The following is a 15,234-nucleotide window of genomic DNA, read 5'->3' as shown; positions in this document are numbered from 1 at the left end:
CAAAATTTAACAATCATTTATGATAAAAAAAACTCCCAGAAAACTAGGAATAGAAGAAAGCTTCCTTAACCTACTTCAGAGCATTTACAAAGAACCTACAGCTATCATCATATTTATGGTCTCCCAAAGATGTCCATGTCCTAATCTCTGGAATCTCTGAGCATGTTACCTGATGTGGCAAACGGGAATTCAGGTTGTTAATCAGCTGACTTAGAATAGGAAAGTCATCCTGGATTCTGGGTAGCCCCAATATAAGCATATAGGTCCTTAAAAGTGGAAGAGGGAGGCAGAAGATATGACTATGGCAGGACGACACAGACAGATGTAACACTGCTGACTTTGAAGATGGAGAAAGAGGGCCACGAGTCAAGGAATGGTGGGTGGCCACTAGAAGGTGGAAAGGGCAAGGAAACAGATTCTTCCATAGAGCCTCCAGAAAGGAAGAGAGCCCCGCTGACACCTTGATTTTAGACCAGTGAGACCCATGGTGGCCTTCGGTTCTAGAGAATTGTAAGATAATAAATTCGTGTTGTCTAAGCCATTAAGTTTGTGGTAATTAGTGAGAAGCAGCAGTAGGAAACTAAGGTACTCCCTAAGATGGGAACAAGGCAAGGATGTCCTCCCTCACCACTCCTATCTGATATCCTATCAGAAGTCTTAAACTCTGCAATAAGGCAAGAAAAAGAAAAGTCATACAGATTATAGTCATGTGCCACATAGAGATGTTTCAGTCAACGACAGACCACATATATGACGATGGTCCCATAAGAACAGTACCATACAGCCTAGGTGTGTAATAGGCTGTACCATTTAGGTTTGTGGAGATACACTCTACGATGTTCGCACGATGATGAAATCACCTAACAATGCATTTCTCAGAAGGTATCCTCGTCATTAAGCAATGTATGACTGTAGAAAGGAAGAAATAAAACTGTCCATATTTGCAGATGACATGATTGTCTACGTAGAAAATCTCAAGTGTCTACAAAAAAGCCCCTAGAATAAATAAATATAGAATAGTTACATGATAAAAAGGTTAATACAGAAGTCAATTTTATTTCTACAGACCGGCAATGATCAAATATTTAAATTTAAAAAACATATGTACCATTTAAAACAGCCCCCACCGCTACCAAGAAAATGAAAAGCAAAAGCCCAGAGGTATTTATATATAAATCTAACAAAATATGTGCAGGAATCTGTATGCTGAGAAATGGACAGTATGCTGTGTTCACAGAAGGGAAGACTCGCTATTGTTAAGACGTCCAGTTCTCCTAAGCTGATCTGTACACACAGCACAATCCTCATCAAAACCCCAACAAACTCATTTTAAAATTTATATGAAAATGAAAAGAAACTAGAATAGTCAAAACAATTCTGTAAAAGAACACAGTTGGAGGACTCACACTATCAAATTCAAAACTTACTGTGAAGCCAGAGTAATTGACACTGTGGTATTGGTGAAAGGATACAGAGAACAACGAAACAAGCTAGACAGCTCAGAAGCAGACCTACACAAATATGGCCAATTAATTTCTGACAAAAGAGCAATGGCAATTCAATGGAGAAAGAACGTCCAAATACCAAAAATGAAAGTTGACACATCTTATACCTTAAACAAAAGTTAACTCAAAAGGGATCATAGACCTAAATGTAAAACATAAAACCCTAATACTTGATACAGAAGAAGTGGAACTCTCACACATTGCTGATGGGACTGTAAAATGGTTCAAGCACTTTGGAAAACAGTTTGGCAGCTTTTTATAAAGTTAAATATATGCTTACCTGACCTCCTAGCCAGCCCACTGCTAGACATTTACTCAAGTGAACTGAAAGTTCATATAACAACCTGTATGTGTTCATAATAAATTCATTCATAATCTTCCAAAAATGGAAACAACAAAGATGGGTCAGCAGATAAATAAGCCACAGTATATCCACACAATGGAACACTGGGGACAAAACCAAGTACAGATTCATGCAACACTATCAGTGAATCTTACGTGCATTTTGCTAAGTGAAAGAAGCCAGATCCAAAAGGCTGCATACTATATGATTCCATTTATATGAGAATCTGGAAAAGGCAAAGCCATAAGGATAGAAAACAGTTCAGTGGTTTCCAGGGGCTAGGGGAGGGGATAGAGGCTGATTACCAAGAGGCATCACAAGGGATTCTTTTTAGGGTGGTAAAACTGTCCCATAAGGCACTGTGGTGGTAGATACACGATACTATACATCTGTCAAAACCCATACAACTCTACAGCACAAAGAGTAAAGTTAACTATATGCACATTAAAAAATAAAAAACAGGATGTTGATGAATCCCAGAACTGAGTGAAGGTGGCAACAAATGTAACTGGACTACGAATGTGTGACATAACCTCATTGAAGAGAATGAGAAAAAAGGAGTAGACCTAAGTAACTGAAAACACTGCTTTCACTGGTACTTTAAGACTAAAACCAAAAAGAACTATACATAAATACTGTATTGTAATTGGTAAATTTGTTTCTCACAGGGGCACAAGTTAGCAATTCTGAAACTACTTTATATGTATACTAGAGTTAACAAATATGTAAACAAACTATATTTAATGGAAGGCCAAGTTTCAGTCAGAGAAATAAGTTAAATTAAGCCAAGAGGGGAAGGCTAAAATGAACCCTGTGGTTCCAGATTAGGGTCAGAGAAGTGAGGATGAACTCATTCATTTTAGTAACATGCAGACACAGATATACAGGTGTGTGCACAGTGGGTTGGTATACATATATGTATTTCCCAGCTCTGTCCTTTGAGAGGACCTAGGAGTATGAAGCCCTAGCAGCAAAGAGCACACCTAGTGCCCAGTTCTTGATGTCTAAATTGCATTTTCCAATAAAAGGAACTAAGGCTCATTGAAGAAAGGGCTGATTCCATAGCTAAGGCAGGGAAAACACGAGATGAGAAGTTGAGCCTGGAAAATCTTGTAGTGCCAGAAAGGAAGGACATGCTTTAAAAAAAGCAACATCAAGAAGACACAGAAACCAACTTGTCAGAGCTCCCCATGGCCAAAGCTGGAACACTGTGAACAAGATAATACATAGATAATATTAGATTATAGCCCAGAGAATAAAGTAAATATTGCTAAGTTCATAAACAAACAGGGAAGAAGGGACAAATTTTCCTTATAGAAGAATTCCAGTTAATAAATATAGGAGGGATGGGGGAAACAAAATCCTCATTAGAACATCACAGTAATGATTATTATAGGAAAGACTCACTGGTGAATACTATAATCAGTGGGTAAAACTTTAAAGAGAAATATACCAATTACTAGGTGCTTTTCACCAATGACCACAAATTTTTCGATACTCTCCTCTCCAGGAGTTGGAGTTTAATTCTCCTACCTTTGAATGGGCGCTGGATTTAGTGGCTCACTTCTATATAAAAAGAGAAAAATGGTGATTCTACAGTGGACACACCTGGACACACTTTAACCAAATGGTCTAAGTTAACATCACCAGTAATGAGTCATGCTGGCAGGTGCTCCATGATGGGATGTGATGAGAAGGGCATACCACACTTCTGTGGTATTCTTCCCCAAACCTATAACTTCAGTCTAATCACAGGAAAACATCAGGCAAACCGAAATTGAGGGATATTCTAAAACAAACGAGACCACTACTTTTCACAAGTGACAAAGCCATGAACGACAAGTAAAGAGAAACTCAGACTGGAGGGGACAGTGGAGACATGATGACTAAATGAACGTGGTGCCCTGAACTGGATTCTGGAAGACAAAGGGAATATAGGTAAGTGGAGTTAACTGAGGAACTCTGAATAAAATGTATGTACAATGTTAACTGTTAGACATAGTATACCAGAGTATGGTCTTAGTTTTGATAAATGTAGCCTGGTTATGTAATATGTCAAAATTAGAGGAAGCTGGATAAAGAGTATCTGGAACTATGTACTATTTTTACAACTGTTCTGTAACCTAAAATTATTTAAAAATAAGTTAAAAACTATGTATTAAAAAGGTATTTATCTTTGCACATATATATCAGGGAAAAAGATTATACTCTAGAATTTTAACACTTTGAGTGGTGCAATTAATGGTGATTAAATGTCTAGCTTATGTTTTGTATTGTGCTTATAATGAGCATATTTTACATGTGTAAGAAAAATAAATAAATCAAAATAGGATAATATACATGCTCTTTGGTAACCTGCTTTTTTCCACTGTGAATATCTTCTCATCTCAATAAAAATACATCTATCTTCATTTTTTTTTTCTTGGTGAGGAAGATTGGCTCTGAGCTAACATCTGTTGTCAATATTCCTTTTTGCCTGAGGAAGACTGTCACTGAGCTGACATCCCTGCCAATCTTCCTCTGTCTTTTGTATGTGAGATGCTGCCACAGCATCACTTGATGAGCAGTGTGTAGGTCCCTACCTGGGACCCAAACCCACGAACTCCAGGCAGCCGAAGTAGAGCTTGTGAACTTAACCACTATGCCACTGGGCCGGCTCCCATCTATCTTCATTCTTAATGGTTAGTTGTATACAGTTGAATGGATGTACCTTAATTTACATCATATACACCTTGTTTGGAATTTCTGAACTTTTTATTCATTTCTAATTCATTTTCTAGGACTCTGCCCATTCACATCCTTGACTCATCAGTCTTCTGACTTTATTCGTTAAGAAGTTTCTAGTTTGTTTGCTTTGCTACTTGATCTTTTTCTTGGCTAAACAAAGGTTTTATATTTTTATATGGTCAAACCTATTTAAACTTTTCCCTATTACTTCTGCCTTTAGGAAATCTATTAATATCCACCACCTGCAAATTTAAAATTGTAAGCCAAGGGTGGTAAGGTTGTATTGCTTTCCTAATTTTTCACTCTTCCTTGCCTGCAGGAAGAGCACACATTCCCACTCCACTGACACTGGGCCTGACCTTGCCTCTGCTTCAGCCAATGGTACAGGAGTGGACATGATATTCGCCACAATCAAGCAAATGCTTTAAAAAGCATCGCCCCAGTCCCTTTGCTACAAGAATGACATGCCTCAAACAGGTGCTCCTCCTTTGGCTGGGAACATGTAGAGGAGAGCCACAGCAGCTGACTTGTGACTGCCAAAGTAATGGAAGTGAGGAAGAAATTTGTTGTTTTAAGACACCGAGATTTCGTGATTTTTTTGTTACAGCAACAACACAAATTAATATAACAATCATCTACACTTTCTTTTAGAATGTTTACTACTTACCTTCATTTTTGAGTAAATGGCAATTTGGATGGTGCAGAATTTTGAGATCACAACTTCTTTTCATCAAAGTATAGTTTAAGATAGGCTGTGTTTGGGGTGGATAAAGGACATCCATCCTAGTGAATATGTTCAGGAGACTGGTTCTCTCATCTTCCACAGAAGGAGACACAGCGGTAGAGGCAACTAAACATGGGGATTCTGGGGGAATAGCCCAAGGCAACCACTGCTAGTGTGAATTCCTTTTAAATCCCTGATCTTACCTTAAAAAGGCTCATTTCTCTAAAATTTTTGAGCAAAATAAACATTCAAGGAAAGCATTCCATGTTTACCTCATGGTGTTGCGTATCTCCAACACACTGTCATGTGCTCTGGTTTGAGAGGCAGAGCAGGAAGGAGATGGTTGTACTGGAATCTGAGAAGTAGCATGTACACAGGATTTGGGCCAGATCAAGGCTCAAATCTCAGCTCTAGCAATTTCTTAAAAGGTATGACCTTTGGCAAGATATTTAACTTCTCTCTGAACCATATCTCCTCTATAAGGTAAAGATAAGCTTCTACCTCATTGTAGGTAGAACTAATAATATAAGCAAAGCAATTATTTAATGTCCAGCACATCCTGAGCCCTCAGTAAACAGTACCTCAGGGGAGGAAGTCAATGCCAGAATATACAGAATTAGGAGGGACCAGCTTAGAGGTGATGCCTGGAGCATATGGATGTGGATGGAGGTCCCAAGGGAGAATTATAAAGTAGGCAGAAACTAGGAGAGTAAGCCAAAGAAAAAGAGTTTAGGGGAACAAGCAGTCAGAAGTGTCAAATACTCCATTAAAGGTAAAAGGAAATGAAAAGAGAATACTAGATTTGCCAAGTGGGAGGGAATCTGTACCTTATAACATAAGAATGGCATGATGGTCCCAGAGGCCAGATTCTAGTAAATGGAAGTGGACAAAGGAGAAGCAGCAGTAATCTGGGAGTAAAGGGAAAAAGAAACTACAGCAGAGTCAATGGGAGTTTCCTTACAGTGAAACGAAATCCAAGCCCAGGTATTTTTTTAAAGTCAGGCAGCTTCCCTGAAGATCTCCGGCAACACTGGTTGTTAGGAGCTGCAGCTGTGTGCGCCCTGGCCCTCAACGTGGTGTGTGCGTGTTGGGGGAAACATACATCAAATGAATAGAGAAAAAAGAAAATTTGGTCTGCCAGTCAAATTAACTAGTTTTCATAAACGGGCACCTCTCTGGGCTGGCCTCTATGTGGAGCAGACAGAAGCCACAGTGCTGCCTCTCCACCCACTGCAAGCACACTGCCTCTCAGTCTTTTCCGTGGAGGGGGAAATGCTTCTGCTTCACAGAGCCAAACTACAGAGACACAATCTGAAGTTCTTCTGTTGTTTTTATAACCAAGAGAATTTCGTTTCTTTAGTAAGTGCTACTGTCTTAAATTTTACAACCTAGCTGTTACTTGAGACTTCTTAATCAGACTGTGTTCTAATTTAAAAAAGGGTTAAATGCTTCCCTACAAACATTTTAAAATTGAAAACATTTTAGTTCAATTTGTATTTTAAAACACACAAGTGCGAATGCAGTTTTTATGCTTCTGTTTATTATTATAACTTAAATACTTAAAGAAAATCACAGATTGATGGAAAACAAAAAAAATAAAAGTCAGCTCGTTTCCAACTCTTTTCCTAATAGACCAGAAAAAGCTCTGCCATTTCTTATAGCTTAGATGTAATTTACTAACACTCTGTAAGAGCTAAGAATATTTTAGGAACGAAAGAGATTAATCTGAGTTGAAAAAAAGAAATCGCATAAAAACAAACTTCAACAGAGCACTACAGTTACGAAGTACTTTCAGAGGAATTGTCTTATTTGACTCATAGAGCAACCCTCTAGGTGGGTGGTGGGACCACGTTTTAGGGATGAGAAAACTGAGGTTTAGAAGGTTAATATGTTTTTCCAAATTCACAGGAAAAGGGGTACAGATCCAGGACTTGAATCTGGATCTCCTAAATTCCATCTCTAGGTTTCTTTTACTTTATCGTAGTGCTTGAAGAGTCCTGGGGTGAAGAACGGGAGTATTTTCACCAATTTCAAACTTTTTATATCTTTATATACCTTTATTTTCATTTTCTTCGGGCTGTCTTAAGTCATGTCCATATTAAAATCCTAAGCTAAATAAATAAAAATACTAAGGTAAATATAAGTAAATAAAGATGTTTTATCCTGTTTTTGATGACAAAACCATCTATAGCTATGAATTTATTTTGAGAATTACTCTGTCCACATTTCATAGATTTTTGATAGGTAGCATTTTCATTATTGAAGACTAACTATTTTAAGATGTTGTCAATAAGCAGGTTTTCTTAGAATTAATCTATTTTCAAAGAATATTTAGGTGTTAAATTGTTATTTTGTTGAGTAAAGATACTATTCATTAAAACATGGACTGGCCAGCATACATTTTATTACAAATAAATTTAATATAAATAAAACAACATTTAATTTTAATATACATACATTAAATTCTTGATCTTCCTGAACAATACTACTCAGGAAAAGCAACAATTTTTAAATAACCTAGCTAGTTGGTTAGAGCATAGTAAAAACATAGCACAGCTGTGCATTTAATCTCACGGAGAAAGTGCATGAAAGAAAACTACTCTATGATTAAAGATTGCTCCATAAGCCTGTAGCCATCTCATTAGCACAGCTTATTAAATAAAGAAGTTTTAGCAAGATCCATCAGTTCTACCAGAAAAAAACTCAATGCAAAAGATCCTTCTGTCAGCAGATGTGAAGGACCCACGTCTGGCAGAATCTGAAGGTGTCTGACCCACAGCAACCTAAGCAAACGCAGCATGTGTACCTGTTCTTCATCAGGCGAACCTCCCTCTTTCGCGCTGCCTCTTCTGCGGGCTGTGTAGGAAGTGCTGGGGAGGATGCCATCACGACTCCAGGGGCAATGGTGCTAGTGGGTGCTGTGCGAATCTGGTATGTCTGCACATCTCCAGAGGCAGCTGAAAAAAACAGTGGGCATGGTGTAAGACACTTAAGCAGTGTGTGACTTGGTAAAACCATATGTGTCCATCATCAATATAAACAGACATTTTGGATTAAAAGGGGAAAAAAGGAACAAATGATTCAGACTAAAATTTGAACGAATCAGCATTCTTTGGGTCATTATTGAGAAATAACTCCCAATTTAATGTATTTATTGGTATAGGCATTTGGGTAAAAGAGGTCTTAACCTATGTCTGCTGGGTCTTATATTTAGCGTTCATTCGAATGTAGTTCTATGCTGTTGTTAACATGCTTACCAACCTTAAGCCTAAAAGGTAATAGGGCACAGCTTGGATGATCTTCCTAGATAGAGTCCTCAATGTCTTCCTTTGATATTGGTAAGTTCATATTAAAAAATTTCAAGTAGACTCTTGCCACGACATAAAAACGACCATGATTTTTCACAAAATAGCAAAATGGAAGAGAAAATAAAGCATTATGGTCAACTATTATAAACTTCTAATTGAAACAAAAGTGAAAGTATGAAAAACTGTACTACTTGATGCCAATTTTATTATTTGTAAACATTATTTTAATGTAAATGATAATGGCTAAATAAACTGAAGGTTTGTTTTTCTAACTAAATGATCCATCATTTGTGAAAAGAAACAATCACTATTTGTCAAACTGCTTTTAAAAACAGCTTAATAATATGCCCTCCTAAGAATAAAGAACCTAACATTATCTGAAAGAATTTGAAGGTCTTTATAAAATTATCCACATTTGTTATTAATATCAGTTAAAATGTGTAGTTTGAGTGGAAAAGATTTATATACTAAACATGTTACCATCTTCAAACTGACGTTCAGAATTCAAATGCACTGACATCCTGCTTTACAATTTGTGAGCACCTGCGTGTAAAGTGAAAAGGTGTTTTACTCCCATTAATAAGCAAAATACTATCTTCTTCAAATATTATTTGTTTAGTAACGGAATATATTCTGTAAATACATTAGGCCCTTTAAATAAATTATGACTCTCTCTAGCTGGTGTTTTAGGATTATTCAAAAATTATCACCTACGGGGAAGGGGCACAACTGTCATCATCTAGCAGAGGCAAACATAGTATTATCAATGAAAATATTTTTTGAAACAAACTACTTCCTCAATATGTAAATTTTCAATCTGACATAAATCATATTCTTAAAATGCTCAAATAGATTCAAAGAAAAATGGTCAACTCCCATCCATAAAGACTTCTGAAACAAATAGGAAGAAAACAAAAAAATTAAATTAAAAAAATAAAACAGAAAAAAGCTATTTCTATAATTCCTTAAGGATTTAACTACTACTTTTCCTCCAAAGACTAGTAAACTTGCATACTGATAGAAGATTTTTCAGAATAGAATTCTTTTATTTGAAATAAAAAATGATGATCTTAGAAATGAGCATGCAAATTTCTTTTGAATAAAAAGCAGAGAAACAGAATTTTGAACCTCCAAAGATTCTTATTAGTGATTTAGTACAACTCTCATTTGACAGATGAAAAAAAATGAGGTCTAGAGAAGCTGAGTCTTACTCAAGGTCACATAGCGAATCTATGCATTTACATCTAGAATCTAGCTTTCACAACCTCCAGATTTCATTGTATTTCCCTCCAACCTACTGTTTCTCCTATCCCCAAGTGCTAAAGGTGTTAAAAACAGATGTTATATTTTTAAAACTAAAAACAGTTGTTTTTATGCCATGACATTTTGGTCCAATTGAAATAATGGAAGAGTTCATGGAAAATACTACCTATGATAAAAGAAAAATAAACTACATTTTAACAATGCTTTGCAGTATCATACTTACTTTTTCTGAGTTTATAAAACTTTAAGCTTTCAAAGAACTGACCACACCTGTGGATTCTCAGTTCTCTTACCTTGAACAACAACTTGGTTGCTGGGCACTAAGATCTGCTGTCCATCAGTGGTCTGTGCGTACTGTAGAATGGTAGTGGCCGGCTGTGTGGCAGCTGCATTGGTCATGGTTAACGTTTGCAGGCCCTGCACCCCATCCGTACCATTGTTAGCCAGTTGTATTGCTCCTCCCTGTGTAATGGCAACTAAAACCCAATGGATTTTACTGTTACAAGTTTAATAAATACAAGACTTTTATAACACACTAAATTCAAAGTAGAATAATTTGCAAGACACAATCTAGGAGAAATTATTATCGCAAATAACACTGCCAAGAAGGCTTTGGTATACTCAAGTGACTTTCTGCTCAGGAAACCCACATGCAATTTCTATAATACAAATGCATTCTATGAATCACATGATAATTTATAATAATGTCTAACAATTTTAAAAACTAGATAAATGAGAAAATGTTAAATTCCTTTTGAAGTTATTTGGGTTCGAGGAGGTACCATTTTGTGATCCATACTTCCTTCATTCTAACATTAACTACATATTTTAATTGTTTAATATTTGCTGCCCCATTAGTATATAAATTTCTTGAGGGTAGGAAATGTGATTTTTCTTCTCTACTTTCATGTACTTAGCAGAGAAATGGGCATGTAACAGGCACCCAATAAATGGTTGTTTTAATGCATAATTAATAAAGCAGTTCAGTAGTGCATTCTGTCTGGTAACTCAGCAGCAACGCATAAACTATAACAAAAGTCCACTCAATGAAAGAACTGAAATGTCCTATGAAACAATTATTACAGTCTCTCAGAGTTTAAAATTAGAGCTCAAGATCATCAATTAGAAAAAAATATTTTACTGCTATTTCTAAATTACATATTCAAGCATTCTCAAATAGGATCTTTTGTTCATTATTCACTAATAAACCACACTTGTCGTTTATCTGTTACAAAGTAATCAACTCTGGCTCACACTAATAGATATTTCACTTTATAAAAAAACTGAATTCACCTTTATGCTGCAGCATAGTGTTAATAAAAAGAAATAACTATTTTATTTAGAAGAAGCAATCCTTTAGATACCAGCACTGAGATGTGTGGTTGGATCCTTCTCTAGACACTTGCCCTGTCAGAGTTCAAGTTTTCCAGAAAAAGAAGGATTAAAAATCACAATATTACATATAAAACTGCAGAATGGATTTTAACTGAATAAGTCAACAAGTCTGACTTAAGCATTTTACTTTTTGTGTTAGAAGGGAACTAGTTTGGGATCAACTGTCAGCCAGCTCTGGGTAACTAATATCCTGAGTCATCTGTATATGGAAAACTGATTATCTACTGTTCAATGAAGAAACAGTAACAGTTAATGGCTATGATTTAGCAAATAGTATCTGTGGAAATTAAGATACTGGCATACACAATCCATCCACTTTAGCCAATCCCATAAATTTTACTTATCTTAGACAAGGACAAACAAAGGAATATATAAGAACTATTCTGTGATTAATATTGCAGGATAACTTGAAAGAATCAGAAGGTTAACAGACTCAAACCACAATTTCTCATGTAGAGTTAATAAGCAACTTCTGCTGTATTTCACACACACAGCAACTAGACTTCAGGAGATCTGGGTTCTAGTCCAAGTCCCATCACTAAACTGTTATTGGAATGTGTTACTACTTCTGTAAAAATAAAAATACGTGGTTCTAGCCACTAAGTACAATTGTTGTAAAAATCAAATAAGATCATGTATATGAGAGTACTCTGAAAACTGAATTCTGATGGTTTTTCTCTATCATATTTATTTATACAATTGATTATTCTGAAAGGATTTGAGATGGCTTTCAATAAAACTCAATCATTAAGGAAAAGATAGAAGTCAAGTAACTGTTTTGTCTCTAGGTGAATATAATGATTCTACCAGAAAATCTAGAAGGAAAGAATACATTTAAACATAAACTTAGCTGAGATTCTGAGTAGCCAAAATAAAGAGGAAAACATCATCTTTTATTTAGTGAAACAAAAATTCAAGGTGAAAATGTAAGACACGTTTTTCTGCCTAAGAACAGACTCTCTCAAACAAGACTTTTATTATCAGGGACAGTGAACCAAGTAATGGGTAAAACTAGCAATAGCAGTAATAAAAAAATAACCAGTTTATGGAAGGAATACAAACTGGGGCAGCCACTAGGAAGGGTAATTGGGAAAGATATGCTTGGATTTGGATGCTCTCCTACAAGACACTACTACATATATGAGAATGTTCACGTAGCATCTTTTGAAACAGAAGAAATGTCCAAAATATTCATCAGTGTGTGTGTGTGGGAAATTTTAAAATAAATATTATATTTATACAGTGAAACATAATGTAGCTGTCAAAGAAACAATATACGTAACTATATATGTATATATTTGTCTATGGTATATAAATAATATGGATCTCACTTGTATAAAAATATATAACGTGTATGCATAAATAAAATAAAAAAGAGTGGAAAGATGTATACCAAACTCTTACTACTGGGGAGGGATGAAAAGGATTTTTACTTTTTATTGACACTATATACCTCTACCATTTGAATTTTCACAACCATATATTTGTTTTATAAGTTAAATATATAAATGTTCCTGTATATGTAAGTACTCATATTGATTCTTAATGACAATCAGGAACATAATGCCAAATCAGTTCCATCAGAGCCACATGTGTATATAAAGAAAATAAGGGATAAAGATAATGAAGAAAGCTTGAAAAATCTCAAAGGATTAACCTTTTACTTTATTTATTTATTTTTATTGAGGAAAAGATTCGCCCTGAGCTAACATCCATGCCAATCTTCCTCTATTTTTAGTATGTGGGCTGCCAGCACAGCATGGTTGCTACCAGAGTGGTGTAGGTCCACACCCGGGAAACAAACCTGGGCTGCCGAAGCAGAGCACACTCAGCTTAACCTCTAGGCCACCAGGGCTGGCCCAGTATTAACCTTTTAAAACTAGGAATTTTCAGTTGCTGGAGGAGAGCAGTGTGCCAGATTACACATCTACTTTTCTAAACTGCGTTTCCCTATTTGAGATTCTGATATGCCTCTTTCCTAAAGAGCATACTCTTTCCTTCAAGTGAGACTCACTGCAGTGGGTGAATCGACGTTACTAACAGGAGTAGGCTGTGTTACTCAGGTGTACTGAAGCAGGGGAAAAATAAAGGTCATGTATCAATGTCTTACAACACACGACGTGAATAACTCAAATTATGTGGAAATCAGGCTAAAAAACACAGACCTATACATACATAGACAGTACTTGCATATCTCTGAAACGAAGAACTTCACAAGGAAAAAGATGATTGAACTCTAGGAAGCTTAAAGAGTAGAGAAGAAGCTCAGTACATAAAATGAAGGCATTTTTGACTATCAAAAGTTTCAGCTTTGGGAGAGCTAAAAAAGTCTGCTACTCAGGCATTTGTTTTAATACAGTTGGAATGCAAATTAGCATTATGCAAACCAAGTCTGAGCTGTAAGTGGAAAACTATGAACTTGAGAGTCAAACTTTTATACACATTTCTGACACAGACTACCCCAGGACATTAGAAAACTAACGCAGCAAAGGAGTTTCAATGTGCACATTTCTATATAATGGGCGAGACTTAATGAACAAATTAAAATGAAGAGATCAATGTGTGAGGGAGGCTGGAAACAAAAGGTATTGGGAAAAGAGAAAAAAGTACCATTCACACACATGCTTTTGATCAAACCAAACCAGAACTCAAAAGTACTTTGTAACAGATTTAAGTAAAAGAGAAGAAAAGAGACCTAAGTATTAGAAAGAGACAGCACAGAAATGAAAACTTTGATAATTTTGCAAAAGAAATCTTTTCTTTCTGTGAACCAAAAAGCAGTGTGTCCTCTTAATTTCAGCAGTCTTTATGTTTACATGATAATTCACTACACTACCTTTTACATTAAAAGGAATAACCGAATGTGCTATAGACTGCAACCAAGCCGCTGCACTCCCATCACAAAACATTAAATTTGACTTTAAAATGCTTTTAGAAAGGAAGATGAATTATTAAAATAAATGAATAAGGAGACCATTTTTGGCCTTAAACATAATCAAAGAATGATTATTTTCTTTATCTGAGAAAACTCATGTTCTCTATTAACATCATATATCATAAGAGAATTGAAATCTAGTGTTTCAAGTAGTGGTTCAAAAAAGTTATTAGACTCTCCATCCATCTGCACAAAACCAAGGGCCATCTAAAGGGCTTACATACTTGAGCAATCCTAACTAAAACCCCGAAGAAAAAAAAGCATTTCTGTTACAGAACTTTACATATTGAACAGTAAAGGAAATACAAGAAAGGCAGATGACAGTGAGAAAAGAGCTGGCACTTATATGATTCCTTTAAGGAGAATGCAGCCATTAGTTTTTCATCTCACTTTCTAAACCAGAAACATCTATTACTCACTATACTGTCCACTGCTCGTTTGGTAAATTGGAGTTGGCACCGTTACAGTGGTGATGGCAGGTGCTGAAGTCTCCTCTTCAGACTTCTCTTCTTCAATCCTTGGCACTCCTGGTGCATCAGAAGATAAGTCATTCAAAATTTTCCTAGTAAAATAGAGAACTATATTAATTAAAATAAAAATAACATTAACTGGCTAAATACAAATAAATAGGAAAAGATCAGAAAACTGGCAGAAAGCTACAAGTGCTTTTAAAGTTTAAAACGTAAGAATTTACAGAAGAAACTAAAAATGGATCAGAGTTCTACATGTCAAAATGAAACCATTCAAGGACTAGAAAAAATGAATTTTTCATGAACAGATGAATTTCTCCTTGGCCTGAATGTAAAGAAAGACTATGATTTAAAATCTAGGGGCAAGTAGAGATTAATAAAATTTCCTACAGAAAAGACATCTTGTTGCATGGCAAAGAGCACCAAAAATAAAGTCAAAAGACGATCAACAAAACTAGGAGAAAATGTCTACATGTTATTACAGATAAAGAGCCAACATCCCCAATATAGCAAGAACTCTTAAAAATTGAGGGGGAAAAAACCCCCAAAAACCTGACTTTTAAA

At 35.8% G+C, this 15,234-nt stretch overlaps 2 protein-coding genes across 21 annotated transcripts in view; one reads left to right on the top strand and one right to left on the bottom strand.

The window, feature by feature from the left end:
* Positions 1-5,559, top strand: part of METTL21A (methyltransferase 21A, HSPA lysine) — a 35,746-nt gene extending 30,187 nt beyond the window's left edge. For 4 of the 5 annotated variants that reach the window (XM_070581799.1, XM_070581796.1, XM_070581793.1 and 1 more), the window contains one exon: positions 4,895-5,559. In XM_070581799.1, the coding sequence (XP_070437900.1) occupies positions 4,895-4,974 (80 nt within the window). In that variant the 3' untranslated portion in view covers positions 4,975-5,559. Of the gene's footprint in view, positions 1-3,358; positions 3,787-4,894 lie in introns of all 5 variants that reach the window. The other variant, XR_011528887.1, reaches the window with a different exon arrangement.
* The window catches only part of CREB1 (cAMP responsive element binding protein 1), a 63,221-nt gene that overhangs the window by 11,927 nt on the left and 36,060 nt on the right, over positions 1-15,234 (bottom strand). For 14 of the 16 annotated variants that reach the window (XR_011528890.1, XR_011528892.1, XR_011528888.1 and 11 more), the window contains 3 exons: positions 14,620-14,762; positions 10,164-10,346; positions 8,106-8,256 (listed from right to left, as the gene is read on the bottom strand). Coding sequence is in view for 6 of the 16 variants with exons in the window: in XM_070581800.1 (XP_070437901.1) it covers positions 8,106-8,256; positions 10,164-10,346; positions 14,620-14,762 (477 nt within the window). In the remaining 10 variants the exon portion in view is untranslated. Of the gene's footprint in view, positions 1-8,105; positions 8,257-8,560; positions 9,151-10,163; positions 10,347-14,619; positions 14,763-15,234 lie in introns of all 16 variants that reach the window. The other 2 variants (XR_011528897.1, XR_011528896.1) reach the window with 2 other exon arrangements.

This window comes from Equus przewalskii, chromosome 17 (genome assembly GCF_037783145.1).
Source record: "Equus przewalskii isolate Varuska chromosome 17, EquPr2, whole genome shotgun sequence".
Classification (NCBI taxonomy): Eukaryota; Metazoa; Chordata; class Mammalia; order Perissodactyla; family Equidae; genus Equus; species Equus przewalskii.
Note: the sequence above shows the minus strand (reverse complement) of the source record. Positions and strands in the feature narration are given on the sequence as shown.